This window comes from Sinocyclocheilus anshuiensis, unplaced genomic scaffold (genome assembly GCF_001515605.1).
Source record: "Sinocyclocheilus anshuiensis isolate Anshui unplaced genomic scaffold, SAMN03320099.WGS_v1.1 scaffold1053, whole genome shotgun sequence".
NCBI classification, from domain to species: Eukaryota; Metazoa; Chordata; class Actinopteri; order Cypriniformes; family Cyprinidae; genus Sinocyclocheilus; species Sinocyclocheilus anshuiensis.
This window is the reverse complement of record NW_015555711.1, coordinates 77,259-95,568: the sequence shown is the minus strand read 5'-3', so window position 1 is coordinate 95,568 and position 18,310 is coordinate 77,259. Positions and strand designations below refer to the sequence as shown.

The following is an 18,310-nucleotide window of genomic DNA, read 5'->3' as shown; positions in this document are numbered from 1 at the left end:
TGAAATATAACAAAGAGTGAAAAATTTAAGGGGGTCTGAATACTTTCCGTACCCACTGTATATATATATATACTTTTATTTATTTAAAAAATATTTTTATTTTATTTGTTATACAAATTTTATTTAATACAAATAATACAAATTAATTAAAAAAAGTTGTCAATTAGTATTTAAAAATAGGTTTAAGAATATTTAATAGATTTAAAAATGTTTTCTATTTTATTTTATTTATTTCTATTTCATTTGTATTCTATTCTATTTTATTTTTATTTTATTTATTATAATATAATACAGTACTTTGGATTTAATTTAGTTGGAAAAAAAATGTAAAGCCCTGATTATGATGTTCAAATACAGTGGTTCCTGGACTTCTCATTAACTGGACTACAGTGTAACTACAGTGTAATTTCCTGCAGCCTAAACTGACACCATTGTTTACCCATCAGTCATCGTGATGTGTGGCCCGTCCTTGCCTTTGTTTCGCCTTCAACCACTTTGTTTCCTGTGTTTCATAGACGTTCCAGTTTGGTCATCACCACCAAGATATACTGGGGTGGAAAGTAAGTGCTGTGTGTGTGTGTGTGTGTGTGTGTGTGTGTGTGTGTCAGAAAGAGGTTAACGATGATTCATACCTTCCCCCGACAGCGAGAGCAACAGGGGAAGCAGGTTAATGATAGTCTCTTTCATAGTAGTGAGAGTGTGAAGCTGGGTGTGGGATATAGTAAGGGAAGTCCTGCAGACCCTCACTGGAGAATGATCCAGGTCGAATCCCCCCTCTGAGCTGTGCTCTTTCACTCAGGGCAAATTAAAGGCCAAAGCCGTGCACTGATGTGAGGTCACCATCAAACATTAATGGGTTTAAATTGCCACTGTGCTTACATTTTGATATTAATTAGTCTCACATACAGAATCAGTGGCCATATTAAATGTGACCTTTAGTAAATTTACCTGAGAAGGATCACTGATTATTATGTGTGCACCACTGCACATATGCATCACATTAAATTTGCAATGAAACAGAAGTAGCAATAGATGTTTTCTTCCGTATTGTGACATACATTTGAGTGGATTATTTAAAAAAATGGATGGGGACTGCGTCATTTGTTGATTGGATGAAGGCAGATCTGAATGCCGGCGGGATTTAAGCTGACTAAATGATTGGAGAAGTCTGACATACGTCACCAGAGAGAAGTCCGTCATTTCACCGGAAGATCAAGCTGACATTTTCATTAAAAATAACAAGGTCAAACTATTTTTTTTTTTTTAATAATTAAAGAATCATTCACAATGAGTTCAATAACACGACTTTAGAAAATAGAGGTGAATTTACATCATGCTGACTTTAAAAACACATCCAGTAAGCTTAAGTAGTAATACTTGTCACATTCTTGTTTGTTTTTCAGAGCAGAAACAGAGAGAGGCTTGTCCAGAAAGCACATAATAGAGGGTAAGTCGTGTTAAAAATATTCATGATTGCAGATAAATGGAAAGGGAAATGTAGTTAAAATAAAATAGCACATTTCAGCTTTAAATAGTCTTTGTTTTTCTGGCCTTCAGGTCTAAGGGCATCACTGGAGAGACTTCAATTAGAGTATGTGGATGTAGTGTTTGCTAACAGACCTGACCCCAACACGCCAATGGAAGGTAGATGTGCTTGATGGGATCCTGGGATAGTTTTTGCATCTTTGACTCCCAGCACTGGAATGGCTCACTTAACTGCTTTGCACGGAAGCATGGGACTATATCAGAGCAACTCATAAAAGAGATCAGACACATTGAGACCAATGGCAGAGAGTTGTTTAACCTTTACGGTGCAAAAGTTCCAAAAATAGTCTAATCATCCCACTTATTTTGTAATAAACTATGTCATACGGAATAATTAATTGTCTGTCTCGGAACATTGAGCAGTGAATGGAGCATGTTGTCTAAGTGTGCTGTCAAGATGATTCAAGTTTGCATCACAGCAGTTGCATCCATTATGCATTTAATGGTTGAGTCAAGTTATAATTTAGTCGAGGAAGAGTGCATGCTTTCGCTTTGGAGAGTTTTACAAACGCATTAAGTGGACTAGTACATCTACATCTCGTCGCAGTAGATCTTTCATTATAGAAAGCAATAGTTTAGAGGGCTAAACAACCGAAGCAGCATGACTGAAAGATTTTAGGTTACTTGGCATATTCACAGCACTATAGCATGGTAGCTTTAATGGAGTCAGACCAGTATGTTTTCGTCCCCACATTTCTTTAAAGTCCTGATTGGCTGATAATGCTCCCCTCCTTAAGAATGGTGAGATATTAAACGAATACAAGGTCAGTTCAAGTTGACATAATTTAGCGCATAATTTTCATTACCACAGAAATTAATTTGGATTTGTTCCTCCTTTTCCTTAAAACAAGGGCTAAAATCTGGCTTACAGTGAGGTACTTATAATGGAAGTTAAATGGAATGTTAAAATACTCCCAAAATGCTGATCTAAACAACTTTGCAGCTCAAATAATGCTTGCGTTTTAAGACAAGAATTAATCTTAAGTGCCTTTATAAAATCGTAAGCCTCGCATTTCTGTCTTTAAACCCTCCAAACTTTGGTCCCATTCACTTCCATTGTAACTTCCTCAGTGTAACCTCTATTTTCGTCTCTTTTTTTTTTTAAAGAAAATGAGGGATGGGAAATGAAATTGAGGTAATCGACATCTTACAAATGCTGTTAATTGAGCCTAACTTGACTAAACTGTGACGATACCATGCTGTACATCTGTGAGGGGTATGTGGACAGATTGAGACTGAGCCTGATGCTTCTGAGGTCATGGTTGCTCGTGCTTGTGCACAGACCTCGTTAGTTCAAGCGTGGATTTGCAGTATCATGCACTGGTCCAGTTCTGCTGCCTTTTTTTTTCTTCTTCAGAGATTTCATTCCATTTGCTGGTTGGTAAACCTCTTTTCATAGTCTTTTGTTTGTTTGTTTATCACCAGGAGATCCATTTAACACTTCAAAATCAAGAACATTCATCATAGAAGGTACATGGTACCCTCAGTGAGAGTTTTGACCTCCTGTCTCCAAAAGCATTTTATGGCTTTGATTTGTGATAGTTTGCCCTCTTTTCCTGGTGTGAGAAACCTGACTTTGTCCATAAAATGCTGAAGATTTCCAGAAGTTCATATTAAACCTTGTATGCCGTAGAATGATTGATTTCTTTGACTATCCTGCCCATCTTGCAAGTGAAATTTGGAGAAGGTCATTGCATCTTACTGACCCGTGATTATAGTGTCTTTTTTTTAAACCATTTTTTTGTTGTTGAATATTTACCATTAATTCCATTTTAATATCTTCTCCATTATTCATTTTTCCTAGAAATGCACTTATGTAGGTGTCGAGCGGATCAATTTTGGGGCTTCGCTTGTTTTTTGTTTGTTTTTTTCTGTCAGTTCAGACATAAATACAGTTGCATATATTATTCATATTATAATGAAATGTAAATAATTCAATATATTAAAACACTTTAACCTGCTTCTGCTCATACTATGCTTTAGCCTAATATTTGGATTTTCTTAAAACCAATAAAAAAAAGATGCAAGATGATTGACTGCAGTGTCCTCCGCTTCCCTGCATGCGAATATTTTATTACTGCAAGTGGCTACTCTCTTTTTTGCATGCGTCTGTCATTTTTGATATTTTCTCTTTGTCTACTAATTGTTCACACTGATATTATTCACAAATCTTAAAAAAAAAGACAAACTGCTACGGGTAAATTGCAAAAATTCTACCATGTGAACACAGTTTGTCTTCATATGTTAGTACAGATTGGAAATTTGATTTACTAGAGGTTTGTGAATGCTGTCCTCTCCTGCCTGCAGTGTTTTACTTACTAAATAATAGTAATACATAATTGGATGATTTGTCATATGACCTTTTTGATTATGTTTGTCTATTTAAGTATATATTTTATTTTTTTGCAGTTTAATATGTGGGAATTTCTGTATAAAATACAGAAATGTGTAACAGTAAACTATGTGAATAGGAACACAGTAAATATATTGGCATCTAATGTGGATTTATAAAAAAGAGACTGTAGAGACTACGTAGACCCACAAAATGCATTTTTAAACAAGCAGCTTTTTGGAATCCTTTAAAATGTTGCTAATCGAAACCTTTTCGAGAATCTAAGTCTGAAGGATGGAGACCTGCTACTACTTAGATTAATGTTTGTGTGAAACTACTTCAATGTTCGCTATAGCACTTGACAGATATTTTCTATTATTAACAGTTTTTTTAATCCATTTTATCTGGTTTCTTTCTCATTATAGGGTATGTTCATGCAGCAGTGTAATAATCTCATGACATGAAGTAGATTGTAGGCTGGACCGTGGAAAATTGCTCCTCTGCTAAATGTCAATGAAATGCAGCCTTGTGGAGATGTCATGCAGTCCGGAGTCGCACTCTGATTTATTTTCCACCCACTGAGAAACTCTTTGAGTAGAGTTACTATAACATGCATAACCTTCAGGCCATTTTTAATGCCCTGTCACTTTGTATAAAGAAAATATTAATAATGGCCTTTGTTGCTTCTCAGAATGTACTTCTGCGCCACTTCCATTACTTTACTGTTATATATGTCCTTATTTTTTACTAGCTAGGTGTATTACGGTCGTCTTACTATCTCTCAGATACTCTCTGATCACATCTGCTTTTGTTCCTCGGTCCTTCAATATCTGAGTGTTGTCCGGACTTTGATAGTTAATATTGTGATTGGCAGAGACGGTTCGAGCGATGACCCATGTGATTAACCAGGGAATGGCCATGTATTGGGGCACGTCCCGCTGGAGCTCCATGGAGATTATGGTGGGTTTGAAAGCACAGTGAATTGTTTAACCCATTAAAATAAAGCCTTTTTGTTTTCAGTAAGATGAATGTTATATAAAATACGTTTTCGGGTTGTTTCAGTATCTCATTTGCTGTCAGTGTATTTTGGATAGATGAGCATTATGCTGATTAATGTAATTCAGCCACTACTTACCTACAAATTTACCTTTTTTGCTGTCATAATGGCAAATGACAGTCATTCTTTTTTATTATTTTGCTCTCATATGTACGAAAGAAATATCATGACCACAAATAATGATTTTGTTACCTTGTTTTAGTTAATCGTAGCTACATTATACTAATTTGTCCCTCATTTTATTTAATCATGGTCAAATTATACTAATTCGTTCCCTCGTTTTGGTAAATTTGGGACATTGTGCTAATTTGTTCCCTTGTTTTAGTAAATTGTGGCAACACTGTACTAATTTGTTCTTTTTTCTAGTAAATTGTGGCTATATTGTACTTAATTCATGGTCACAAATTAAAATTATTCTGTTGTTGGGCTAATGCACTGAAAAATGTTGGTATAGAATTTACTTTTAAACAACTTTTACATTTACATGGTAAGTAACACATTGAATTAAACTGAACGTAGAAGTAGAAAGGTTAAAATAGTATTTTCTTGTAAAACATCCTCCAGTTGTCGTTGTTTTATATACAACTAGAAAAAAACAGATCTTACGTGTGCATGTAGGGAGATGCTTTTGATGATAAAGAAATCTGCACACACATATAAATGGATTTGTTCTATTATGAGCAGCTGTGAATCTGTGTTTTTCAGGAGGCGTACTCTGTGGCGCGACAGTTTAACCTGATCCCACCTGTCTGTGAGCAGGCCGAATATCACATGTTTCAGAGAGAAAAAGTGGAAGTACAGTTGCCTGAACTCTTCCATAAGATAGGTGTGTGTGTTTTTGCTAGAGAAACGCTATTTTTCATGCAACCTCAGAAAATTAAATGAAGTAACGGAGTTGTTGTAATGGTGGCTGGTTGATTTGTGCAGGTGTGGGAGCCATGACGTGGTCTCCGCTGGCCTGTGGAATCATCTCAGGGAAGTATGACAGCGGTGTGCCTCCTTATTCCAGAGCCTCTCTCAAGGTATTCCTCGGCTATGTGTTATGGTCTGTCCTGGCTGTTGTTGGTGGTGGTCTTCATTGATGACTGCGTGTGTTTTAAATGAAGGCCTTGTTGAGTTTTCGTTTGTATTCACAAATGAATCACTTTATTGGATTGTGAAGTGCTCCAACTCATCTGCACACTTGTCATCTACATTCATCGTGTAGATGAATGCACAAACTTTTGTGTTTCTTCTCTTTTCTTTGCTGTGATATAGTGGCTTTTCATACATAACTTTACGCACAGCCATCGAGTGCTTTTGATTTCTGAAAGATTTTATTTACTGTACATTGCATTGTATGCATAAGAATACATACAGATGTAAGTAGACTGCAACACATGCTCAACATGTCCATAGCAGATTCACCTGATGTACACATAAACATTTGTAAATCTACATAATTTGCATGATAATACATGATTAACATGATTAGAATTAAGTATGGAAGCAACAAAATTACAAATAAAAAAATAATAAAAAGCCGTAAAATCCAAACGTATACATATTGTATACTGTACATATTGCATTGAAAAGTATTCAAAATATGAAAAGTAGCATGCATATTTTCAAAATAGTTTAAAATTTATTTGCAGATTAAATTAAATATTTTACAGTTTTGTGCTTGTTAATCATTTTGAAATATCACCCCCAAAATTGTATTTCTACTATTATTTACAGTATACTAAAATCAACATTATCATTTAAAAGTTTGGGGTCAGTTGTTTAAAAGTGACATTAAAGATTGCATTTATATTATTGTTAAAACAAATGCGGTACCTTTGAACTTTCTATTCATCAAAAAATCCTGATAAAAATGTATCACAGTTTCAACAAAGACATTTTTCTTTGGCACCAAATCAGCATATTCGACTGATTTCTGAAGGACACTGAAGACTGAAGTAATGATGCTGAAAATTCAGCTTTGCCATCACAGGAATAAATTACGTTTTTATTTGTATTAAAATAGAAAACATTTGTTTTAAATTGTAATAATATTTCATAATATTACAGTTTTACTGCACTTAATTAATCAAATAAATGCAGTCTTGGTGAGCAAGAGAGACTTTTTTCAAAAACATAAAATCTTCCCAACTATTACAATTTTGAACAGTAGTGTGTGTGTGATCCATGAAAAAAAAAACCAGCATGCAGGTTTTTTTTAATACGAGATGTGCTTTGGTCTAGCAGCAAGTAGCATAAATTGTAACATTATACAACTCTCATTTAATGATTAATAATTAATGTCTACAACATAGCCCTGTCCTATTTCTTGTGAGAGTATGATCAGTTGAGCAAAAGTTTGAGAAGTATGATGTTCACCACCTTTAGGCAGCTGGCACCCATCATATTCCCACTGCACTATCCCATCAGCACCTGCTCATAAAACATGTTCCTGTGGCTGTGTGTGCAGATATCATCCATTCCTTCATTACTTCACAAACACAATTAATATCCAGCAGCTATTCCTGTGGCTCATCAGCCGGTGGTGTGTGGCTCTCTGAGCAGGTGTGCTGTCTGTTTGAAACAGGGCTACCAGTGGTTGAAGGACAAGATCCTGAGTGAGGAAGGCCGCCGTCAGCAGGCGAAGCTGAAAGAGTTGCAGGCCATTGCGGAGCGGCTGGGCTGCACGCTGCCCCAGCTGGCCATCGGTAAAACTGCCCGGGCCTTGCTGCTCTCTCTCTTTCTGTCTGTCTGTCTGTCTGCCTGCCTGGAGCTCAGGTCAGGCTGTGTGTCCTCGTCTCCTGCTTCTGTCCCGTGTCTTATTGTCTGGGGTCTTGTATTGGCAATCTAATGTCTGTTTTTGTTCCTGAACTTTGTCAACCAATCAGAGGTTTTTCCATTCACTGACCTGATGCCATGGGTTAAGGTTTGGTTGATCAGTATGGCCCTATTAAGTAATGCTGGTAAATTAATTTTACCTGGTCCATGCTTCAAGTCTTTAAACGTCGTAAGTGCTTTAAATGTTTAGCTTAAAGGGATAGTTCAACCAAAAATTTAAATTATCCCATGATTTACTCACCCTCAACCCATCCTAGGTGTATATGACTTTCTTCATTCAAATGAACACAATCGTGTATATGACTTTCTTCTTTCAGACGAATACAATCAGAGTTATATTAAAAAATGTCCTGGCTCTTCCAATCTTTATAATGGCAGTGAATGGGGGTCGAGATTTTGAAGCACAATAAAGTGCATCCATCCATCATAAAAAAGTGCTCCACACGGCCCCAGGGGGTTAATAAAGACCTACTGAAGCGAAGAGATGCGTTTGTGTAAGAAAAATATCCATATTTAAAACTTTATAAACCATAATATCTAGCTTCCACTAACTGTCGTATGCACATTCACAAGAGAGTGGCATTTACTAGAGATTAAGTTTTAAATATTTATGTTTTTTCTTACACAAATACATCGATTCACTTCAGAAGGCCTTTATTAACCCCCAGAGCCGTGTGGAACACTTTTTATGATTGATGGATGCACTTTTTTAGGCTTTAAAATCTCAACCCCCATTCACTGCCATTATAAAGATTGGAAGAGCCAGGATTTGTTTTTAATACAGCTACGATAGAATTTGTCTGAAAGTAGAAAGTCATATACACCTAGAATGGCTTGAGGGTTAGTATATAATGTGGTAATTTTCACTTTTAGGTGAACTATGCCTTTAAGGCACTTAAGGCAGGAATGCATTGGACAGCTTTTGCCCAGATTTTTGCCGCAATTTGCAGTCTGGTCTCTGGAGGAGTCAGTGCTAGTTGGTGAAAGTCAGAGACAGTATGCAGATTTTGGGCAATTGGTATTGACAAAAAAACTTGCATAGTGCAGACTTTCAGACTTTGAATCTATACAGGGTGGACATGTTTGATATTTTCCGCAGGTTTTAAAACACATTGTTTATATTTCTCATGCTTCTTCTATCAAGGAGGTTCATGTTTCTGTTTGAGTTTGTTGCGTTTGCAATGACATGAAAGTCTGGTAGTGTGTGATCTTTAGTTTACTCTGTATGTGCACAGCAAGTGTATGATGCCCAGTGTGTTAAAATCTGTTCAGGTTTTAAAAGTCATGTAGTGTATTCCAGCCTTTAGTAGTAAGAAAACTAGATATCCATAAGAATTCCTCTCTAGATGGAAAGTGAGTATAATTAAATGCTGATTTCTTGTCTTTTGTATACAAATGTAAAAAAAAAAAAAAAAGGTTCAAAAGCTGTCACTGGGGTGGCCCTTTTCCAAACGCACCTTAGGCCCTGGTTTGATAATCTCTGATTTATTGTCAATCAATATATAACGTAAATCGCGAATATAAACTATTAGGACCTTTAGGACCTTCATTCTAAAATACATTCATAGGACATTTTGCGCAACCATTCATTGTCTTTTGGAATGAAATGAAATTCCAGGACATAGAACGATTCATAGACCTATTTGACTGACATTTTCCGTGGTATTATTTACAAATGTAAAAAAAAAAAAAAAAAGGTTCAAAAGCTGTCACTGGGGTGGCCCTTTTCCAAACAGTGCTAAAATGTACCATTAAGATATTAAAATGTACGCTTAAAGTACTAATGCACACCCTAGGGGTATATAAAGTACAAAAGTGTCCGTTTTAAAAGGATGCCACCCCAATGATGGCTTTTGTTACCTTCCTTTCGATTGTGTATTTCAATGTGTAAGGCAGGGTTACCCGTGGTTCTTTGCATTATTACTTGTTGTTCAGGTGGTCTCTTCCTGGCTTAGTGGGCTGTTCTTGACCAGAATAAGTTGTAATATGGACCAGACTAAAATTCAAAAGTCTGCCATTGTGTAATGCTAAACCTGTCCCAGAAGCACAGAGGTCAGTGTTTGCTTTATAGGAACAACAAATGATGTTAGTCCAGGAATGTGTCCTAGTTGTGTAAACACATTAAGCAAATAAAACAATCAACTGATGACTATCATTCATTAAAGGGGAAACAGCATAGATAATTGCAACATTTTAGATTAGTAGCTTCAGGTTTTGTTGCTTATATCCACACTAATCATTTATATAACCTTAGCAGTAAAGGTCAGAGTAACAGCAGGTGTTCAGTAGGTTAGTGCTGACTGCTAACTGTAGACCAGATACACATTGTTTAGTACTTGATTGTGTGTCTGTTCTTGTGGTGGGACGGTTTTAATGTGATGTGGCTTTCTGCAACCTGTGAATGTTTTTTAAAACGTCAAAGTTAACATTAAACTCAGTTTACTTCTATAATGTTAATTATGTCTGAATGAAGAAGGATATTTAGAGATTAAAAACGTTGTGGATTTACTGTATAGACAAAGAACATGCATTAAAGGGATCATATGATGCGATTTCAAGTTTTCCTTTCTCTTTGGAGTGTTACAAGCTGATTGTGCATAGATAAGATCCCTGAAGTTGCAAAGACTAAAGTCTCAAAACCGAAGAGATATTCTTTATCAAAGTTAAGACTCTGCCACGCCCCCCTAAAACGGCTCGTTCTAACACGCCCCCACATATCTACCTCACTATGTGGAAATACTTGCATAATGCCGCCCAAATGTGCACGCAAAGAAAGAAGGCGTGGTTTCAGTAACCGCAGTTAGTGTTGAAGCAGCCATGTCAGGGAGACGCTGTGTGTTTCAGTGCGAAAGCAAAAGCACTTTATTTGGCCTTCCGAAAGTAGATGCATTTAGGAATCTTTAAGATTACTTACAACAGAACAGCAATGCATTTTATGGACGACCGTTTCGTGAACCTAGGAGAGGAGGTAATTCTGACGCGCGCGCGCGTGTGTGTGTGTGAGAGAGCGAGAGAGAGAGAGAGAGAGCGCGAGAGAGAGCGAGAGAGAGCGAGAGAGGGGGTCACATCACAAACATATACCAGCTTCATCACTGTGTCTGTCGCGCGACTCTGTTTTCCTTTCGGGCTCTGTCTTTACATTTATTTTGAAAGATGAAGCTCGCGATTATGGTAAGGGGCGTTACATTTCCGACGAGTGCTTGCGGTGTTCGGCCAATCACAATGCACTGGGTCAGCTGGCCAGTCAGAGCAGACTGTGCTTGTCGGAAGGAGGGACTTTGTAGAAAACGAAGCGTTTGAGAGAGGCGGGGGATAGAGGACCTACAATAATGTACAGTATTTGAAAAATAATGTGTTTTTTGAACATTAAAGCATGTCAACATATTCTGTTACACCAAATACACAAAATAATGATCTTTAAAGAAGCATGATATGACCCCTTTAACTTGAATAAATAAGTTGTCCAAGCTTAAGACAAGTGAGTTTAATAGCTGGTTAGAGCTTAAAATAAGCTTCTCCTGTGTGCCAGTTGTAATGGAACAAAACTCAAGTTTATTTTTATGATTTAAAATGCACTTGCTTCAGCAGTAACTGCTTAGTTCAAGTTTAATGCCCACACATGTTAGCACTCTGTCAAGTACACCTACCTCTGTCTTTTTGCTGTTCGGTGTTCTGACATTGTTGGTTATATAAAAAGCACACAGGCCTGAATTGCTTTCATATCTCCTTAGAAAATCTAATATCTAGAGAATTAGCTCTTTGCCTGAGGCCAGATTTCTGGTTGAGCTTTCAAATGTAAATGTGGCTTTCACATTTACAGTTCTAGACTCTTTCTGTTGACTGTTTAGAGAGATGTGAAGTGTCTGTGCTTTGCTGTGTCTCTAGCGTGGTGTCTGAGGAATGAGGGGGTGAGCTGTGTGCTGTTGGGGGCCTCCAGCACTGAGCAGCTGATGGAGAACATCGGAGCCATTCAGGTGAGCCACTCGCAGCAGGATTCATACATGAACAAAGCTTTTCATTCTGTTAACACAAAAACAATTGATGAAATGCTGAGGTTTTCACAAAACAGCAATCGCACAACAACGTGACGTAACAAGCTGTGAAAATGAGCATTACATAATTTTTTCTAAACAAGCTAGAGCTTAGAATTTTAAAAATTATTGATGAGATTTCACAGTTCACACCAGAAATTCTGAAATAGAAGACAATATAAATGAAATATAAATGCGAATATGTAATGTATTATGTAATTACAAAAATAATTCTGGTGAATTGATTTATTTTTCATTACAGAGCATGTCAGGGCTATATTGCTTAAGCAAATATTTAAGCCAATCAATATTTAAGAGTATAAATATACCTCAAAGCCACTGAACACTTGTACAGTTATTGCCCTAGAAAAAGCTCATTACACACACACATTAACCTCTTTTATTATTATTTTTTATATTATCATTATTATTGTTGTTGTTGTTGTTGTATTTTAATACAAATTGCGGTTACAAATAAAACATTTTGAGCAAATAATTAAAAGATTTTAAATCTTAAATATTACTATTGTAATACAACTGTAAAATAATGTATTTTATTATATTACTATTGAACTACTGTTGTACTATTGAATTACTGTAAAATAAAAAATGGAGTATTTAAAAAAATGTAATAATAGTGATTTTATTTTACAGTACAGTGAATATACTAATATTTATGGTTGTCTTAATTTCTACATTTTTAAATGTTAAACTATCAAGCTTTTATTTTGTCGGAAAACCACAAGGAGCCCTCAAAGACTTCTCGTTTTGATGGTTGATGCATGTTGCATTCCCAACATTAAATAAAAATAAATCAATTATGAAACAGCAAAAATGGAAAAGGTAACATAAAAAAACATATTAGGTGCTTGTTTTTAGCCAACAGATTTTGTTATTAATAAATTTGTAACATTAAAAAACGCATTAAACTTCAACCCAACGTTCTTCCAGGTTCTTCCAAAATTATCATCATCAATTACACATGAAGTGGACAGTATCCTAGGCAACAAGCCCTACAGTAAAAAGGACTACCGGTCTTAAAAGGAAAGCCAGTGACACTGTGTCGACCTGCTTCTTTCTCTGAGCTTTGACTGAAAAAAACATTGGCACATGGGACCAGCACTGTCACAGGTCCTACAGGAGACGCCAACTCACACACAACATGGAGTGTGCCGACATTAGCCTGATAGGAGGCCAAGAACCGCACGGGCAGAAGGGAAGCATGCTCACGTACAAATCAGCTAGGCCGGCTCAATAAGCAGAACGCCACTCCAGGAAACCACTGAAATCAAGCGCACCGGCTCGCTTCCTCCTCCCCTTTGAAGTAGTGCAGTATTAGAGATCCAGAATTTGTACTTAGTCTAGAAATGCATGAGATCCACTGGCCATGGCACCTGCTTTTTTCCCCTACATTTTGGAAAACAAATAAATTTGCATACGCTCACAGGAAGTAATGAAGCTGATGAAGCACTTTGGTGAATGCAGAAAGTTACATGACTGAATAAACTAAATAAGGCATTGGATGTTACTCATCTCTAGTTTCATATTTAAATTGTTAGCCAATATAGTGCTTTATAGAGCAATATAGTTGCAATATATTTACAAGACCTCATTTATACAAGCTATATCATTTCTGGCTGTGTTTTAGTTTTAAACAGAGAAGGAGAAGCTATTGTAGAGTTACACATAATACTGTATAAAGCTTGAGTTGTGAGACCGTCAGAAATATATAGACATTATACAGGCCTCAACAAATGTGCAATATTTGAAAGTGTTTGTAAACCCATTGCTCTTTTTTACTTTTAAGAAGCAAATGACCTAGAACAGACGGTAGTTGAGTGGTGGTCTGTGTGCTCATTTGTCATCGCTTCGTCGAGCTGAAATCAAAGAAATTTAGCTCCATCCAAACCACGCGTACAAGGCCGTGAATTATTGTTTAAAATGTTATTTGGTACTCGTCATATGTACTCAGTGTTTTATGCCTTAATGTTGTGTATTTTAAGTCGTTTTCGGTGTGTGTGGAAATCTGTTACTATTTATATATTTTAATGCATGTTAAGTTACCAGAATAATTTTGAGCACACTGGATTTTATTTTTCAGTCTGCCAGTATTTAAACAAGACAAGTCTAAACGATTTTTTGAAGGCATTACGAATTTAAGGTTTTATTATTTGTTGTTAGTTATCATTTTTACCTTGTCATGTTTAATGTTTGTTGTCCTCCTGTATAGCGTCTTAAGTTTATTTATTTATTTTTATTTTTGTCGAATAACGCCCTCTACTGGCTGGAAATACATCACTACACGTTAGCCTACTCGTTCGAAAAAGGTTTTAAAAATTAACTATTGCTTTTGATTAATGATAGTTAATAATATTTGCAAGGCAGTGGATCTTTTCTACTTAGTGTAAGTTATTTCGCATGTGTTTTCCATGAAACATTATTCCAGATGTGTCTACAAAACTTGTAAATGATATTTTAGACCTTCCCGAACTAAAAAGCCAATTATTAGGACAGTGTTAATTTGCTGTATGAGAATTACTAGATTGCCTTATTTAGTATTAATGCAAAATATTCAGTGCTGGCAGCCACTTGTTTAGCATGTTTCATCTGTACCAGAAGAATAGTTTTTATATGCTTTATGGCATTTTAAACCCATCAGTGGTGAATGGTAAGCATAAGCTGGTAGGGGTAACAGAGGCTTTATGGAGTGATTTATGTTATCATAATTATTCACTTTAAATTAATGCCAAAATAAATTCATAACATATCAAGGCAGTTCAAAATATTCTGACACTCCAATATGAATGGACCTTTTACTGAATTTAATCTTTAAGAAGTCGCAATACAGTTGGCTGCATGTACATAGTAATGAGTTTTAATAATGGCCTATTATTTTAGTGTAGATCAATGCTTATGCTAGGCTGGGTATGAAAGTGTTGACCTGTTGTTGGAATGTAATGCAGTTTATAAGTGTTTTGATTGTCGTCTGAGCTACATCGAGTCTTGGGAGAGGAAATGCATACTGCTAAACGAGAAAAAAAAGCGGAGAGATTATTAATAATATCTGTAAGGCTTTTTGAAGTAGCATTTTGACCAAAGTCCATAGGTTTTGATAGAAGTGGAAGGCGTTGCTTTTAGCTGAGGGTCATTGTAAATTTCCTTATGTTTGTCATTAGTATGTTGAGTCAGGCTGCATCTGTCATATAAGATATTAGTGGTTTGCTTTCGCTCAGGAAGCCATAACATGTTGACAGTAATTAGATGGTAAAATTGAGCCAGGTTTAACAGTTTAGTCATGTGGAGGATAAATATCATTGAACGAGAACTTGTTGGTGTAGTTTTTTTTCCTGCAAGGATAAAGGTTGTTGTCGAATGAGCCCGTTGAGTACTTTGCTGTAAAATTAGTCCAATATTGTCAACAGGATTAAAGGCACAATATGTAATTTTCGCCGCTAGAGGGCGCGTATTCAAAATAAGCAAAGAGGCAAAGGCGTAGTTTGATGAGGCAGTGACTGAGTGTGGAATCATGGGAGTTGTCGTCTTCATCCCCGCAGCCGATGCAATCCGACGGGACTCGGGCAGAAATCATGTTCATGGATGAGCTAATGATTTATTAACGTAGTAGAATGAAGCAGGGTGAGGCTGAAAGCCGCCGAAGGGAAACGAGGCTGCTGAACGAGCGTGACACACGGCTCGAAAGCAGCAGAGCTTTTATTATGCCACAGTCGACCGCTTCCGCTCCTTCCGGTCGTGCGTATGTGGTAAAAAAAAGCAGCGCTGTTTTATCATACTAGATACATTTGAAAGTTCTGTTATAATGCTACTCTGTGCGGTCGTCACCTGTCTAATAAAACACACAACATATTAAAGCGTCTGTGGTGTTTCCATGTTTTCTACAAAACAAAACCGGAAATCGAGGGGTTATGACGTCATTAGCAGGCGACACAATGACACTATAGACACGCTCCGTGTCACTAGTTAAAATTGCTTTTTTCTCTGGATTTAAACATTCTTCGAAACATTTGGGATAATGTAAGTACACAAGTCAGCAAAATATATAACACTGTTCTAGTGGTTTTTGGATATTTTAATAAAAAAATCTTACATATTGTGCCTTTAACTGTATGTACAGGAAATCTGATGTTTTGAAGCTGATTTGATTGATAAGAATAGACTGTTTTTGTATGACCTAAAATGATGACATTTGTTAACTGTAATATGACCATTACCGTTACAGATATGTATTAAGTTATGGTGATTTCTGTAGATACATAATGGAATGGTTTGATAACATGTATATAATCTAAATATATACATATACTATACCGGTCTTAATGACCATTATCACATTTGCCTTCATTTATTTTTTTTATTGGCAATTATTGCTTATGACATTGTGCTTGAAGAAAAAAATATGTACAGCTTCAAACAACTGAAAATAAATTATTCTAAAATTCTTTAATTTAGTCTTTGTGTTTTATATGTCTAAAGACCATAAAGGGAATACATTTATTTATTGGTTAAGTGTGCAACAAATGTGGAAATATGTAATATGCATGATTTATATATATTTTTTTTTTTTTTTGCTCTTAAAAATGTAAATTAGTTCAGAACATTACTGGGTGCCAAGAATTTTTTTTTTATTAAAACAGAGTATTTTGTTCTGGAAAACTGAAAAAAGTACCAATTCAATGTTTTCCCCCCCTTTTTTGGTAAGTCTCAAGAATTCTAGTTCAATCAATCGTGCAAATTGCAAAGTAATGTCAATATTCTTGTGATTATTTCTGCCCATTAAACACCTTAAGAGTGCACGCAGAACAGCATATGAACTATCTCAATTATTTAACTGCAGTAATCAAAAACATTCTTTTAAAAATTCAATGCCTATTTCTACACCCCTTGGAGACATTTAACCATGAATAAAACATTTGTAAGCTTCCAGAAAATCAACCATTACAAAACAAAGAAAAACCATCAACCAGGTTTGCCATGGTTGCTGAGAAAACAAGGTTTTAAGTGCTATCTTTGGCCCTGGCTTAGCTGCAGAAATATTGAAATATACATTTTCTTTGAGTTAATTGAGAATGCAAATCACACTTTAAAAAATCTATAGTTATGTAGAGATGGTACTGTACAAAAATAAATCTGTAGCAAAAACCCTAAAATGACAAAACACTGGTTCAGCATAACAGGAATCATAGTGATTATAAGGTTTACAGTACAGTTTTCTTTAAAATAAAATTGTACACAAGAATTCACGCATGAAAACTTACATTCATACAGTATGTACAGAGGTAAAAAAAAAAAAAAAACGACTCCAGTTTCATATTTTTGGATTACTTGAAATATTTTGAAATACGGACAATATGTCAACATCCAAATATTATACACGTAGTAATAAATCTGCTCAATTTTGTGCAACATTCTACCTAAAATCTTAAAGAAATTATTACTTAAAATATTCATTATGAATGATGTAAGATACCATTAATAAAAGTATTCCAAAAATTCTCACTCAAGACAAAACCTGGGGTTAAATGGATACCAAAGCATAGAATATGAAGTTACATAAATGACAACAGAAGTTAGATTTTTGGGTGCACTGTCCCTTTAAGGCCCTTGTTTAAGATCACAGTGGCACTGGGATTCACTTCACTTCCAGGTGAAGCCAAGGCCTTGATTTGGTGCTTTTCTTGATTAGAGATGAACTGAAGTCATCAGGAAGTTCATTCTCCCTGAGCAGAACTGATGCTGAAAAAACTCCTTTGAATTTGTCCTCATTCAGGAGGAACTTCAATATGAATAGTCTTCTCCTTCATGTTGGACTTCATGTTGTCCACTTTTCCTTGAGAAAGTATATCATTTATTGACTCGATCTTAACTGACATAAGAGTTTGTCCCAGTCAGAGTCATCTGACAGTTTGGTGAAACTTTGTGTTCAAAGATCTAAAAAAAAAAAAACCTGTTACAAGGCTTTAATTTTAGCCACAAGTCCACTCACAAATTCAAGCCAGTTCAGTTTACAGTGTGTCTGTTACTGAACTGGGTGGGATTGCTATACTGATGAGTCCTTCCTTTTGCTTCTGCTAGTATTCTGACTAGACGTGAGCCCTGTTATAAAGAAAATGATTATTATTTGAGCTTGTGAAGGTTATTTTGAGTTACTAACAGTGAAATTCCCCTCTCGACAGCTCGGTCCAACCCAACCGTTGAGACAGGTGCAGCGTCCATTGCGTGGATTGCACTGACCTCCGTTGTGACATTCACATGTATTAATCATATATAATTTATCATCCACATCATACAAGAGCTCCTCTGCACCTCTATCACAGCGAAGTCCTTGATATCCTGGAGGACAGAGACAGCGGCCGGTTCCAGGGTCACAAGGTGCATTGGCATGGCAGTCACACAAAAGCTGGCAGCGATGTCCATGGAAACCAACAGGGCATGCTTTTGAAAAAATAAAAAATAAAACTGAATCATTACATAACTGGCTAAATTGGTCAGGATGCAAAATTAGATGAA

At 36.1% G+C, this 18,310-nt stretch overlaps 2 protein-coding genes across 4 annotated transcripts in view; one reads left to right on the top strand and one right to left on the bottom strand.

Moving 5' to 3' along the window:
- The window catches only part of LOC107672035 (voltage-gated potassium channel subunit beta-2-like), a 44,211-nt gene extending 30,859 nt beyond the window's left edge, over nucleotides 1–13,352 (top strand). For 2 of the 3 annotated variants that reach the window (XM_016465112.1, XM_016465109.1), the window contains 10 exons: nucleotides 516–560; nucleotides 1,404–1,447; nucleotides 1,558–1,644; nucleotides 2,971–3,015; nucleotides 4,752–4,837; nucleotides 5,640–5,760; nucleotides 5,862–5,956; nucleotides 7,504–7,624; nucleotides 11,640–11,728; nucleotides 12,737–13,352. In XM_016465112.1, the coding sequence (XP_016320598.1) occupies nucleotides 516–560; nucleotides 1,404–1,447; nucleotides 1,558–1,644; nucleotides 2,971–3,015; nucleotides 4,752–4,837; nucleotides 5,640–5,760; nucleotides 5,862–5,956; nucleotides 7,504–7,624; nucleotides 11,640–11,728; nucleotides 12,737–12,826 (823 nt within the window). In that variant the 3' untranslated portion in view covers nucleotides 12,827–13,352. The remainder of the gene's footprint in view (nucleotides 1–515; nucleotides 561–1,403; nucleotides 1,448–1,557; nucleotides 1,645–2,970; nucleotides 3,016–4,751; nucleotides 4,838–5,639; nucleotides 5,761–5,861; nucleotides 5,957–7,503; nucleotides 7,625–11,639; nucleotides 11,729–12,736) is intronic. The other variant, XM_016465110.1, reaches the window with a different exon arrangement.
- Nucleotides 13,353–17,562: 4,210 nt separating this feature from the next.
- The window catches only part of LOC107671929 (multiple epidermal growth factor-like domains protein 6), a 76,002-nt gene continuing 75,254 nt past the window's right edge, over nucleotides 17,563–18,310 (bottom strand). Inside the window, exons 34-35 of the mRNA XM_016464942.1 lie at nucleotides 18,107–18,235; nucleotides 17,563–17,630 (exon numbers count right to left, since the gene is read on the bottom strand). Coding sequence (XP_016320428.1) covers nucleotides 17,563–17,630; nucleotides 18,107–18,235 — 197 coding nt within the window. The remainder of the gene's footprint in view (nucleotides 17,631–18,106; nucleotides 18,236–18,310) is intronic.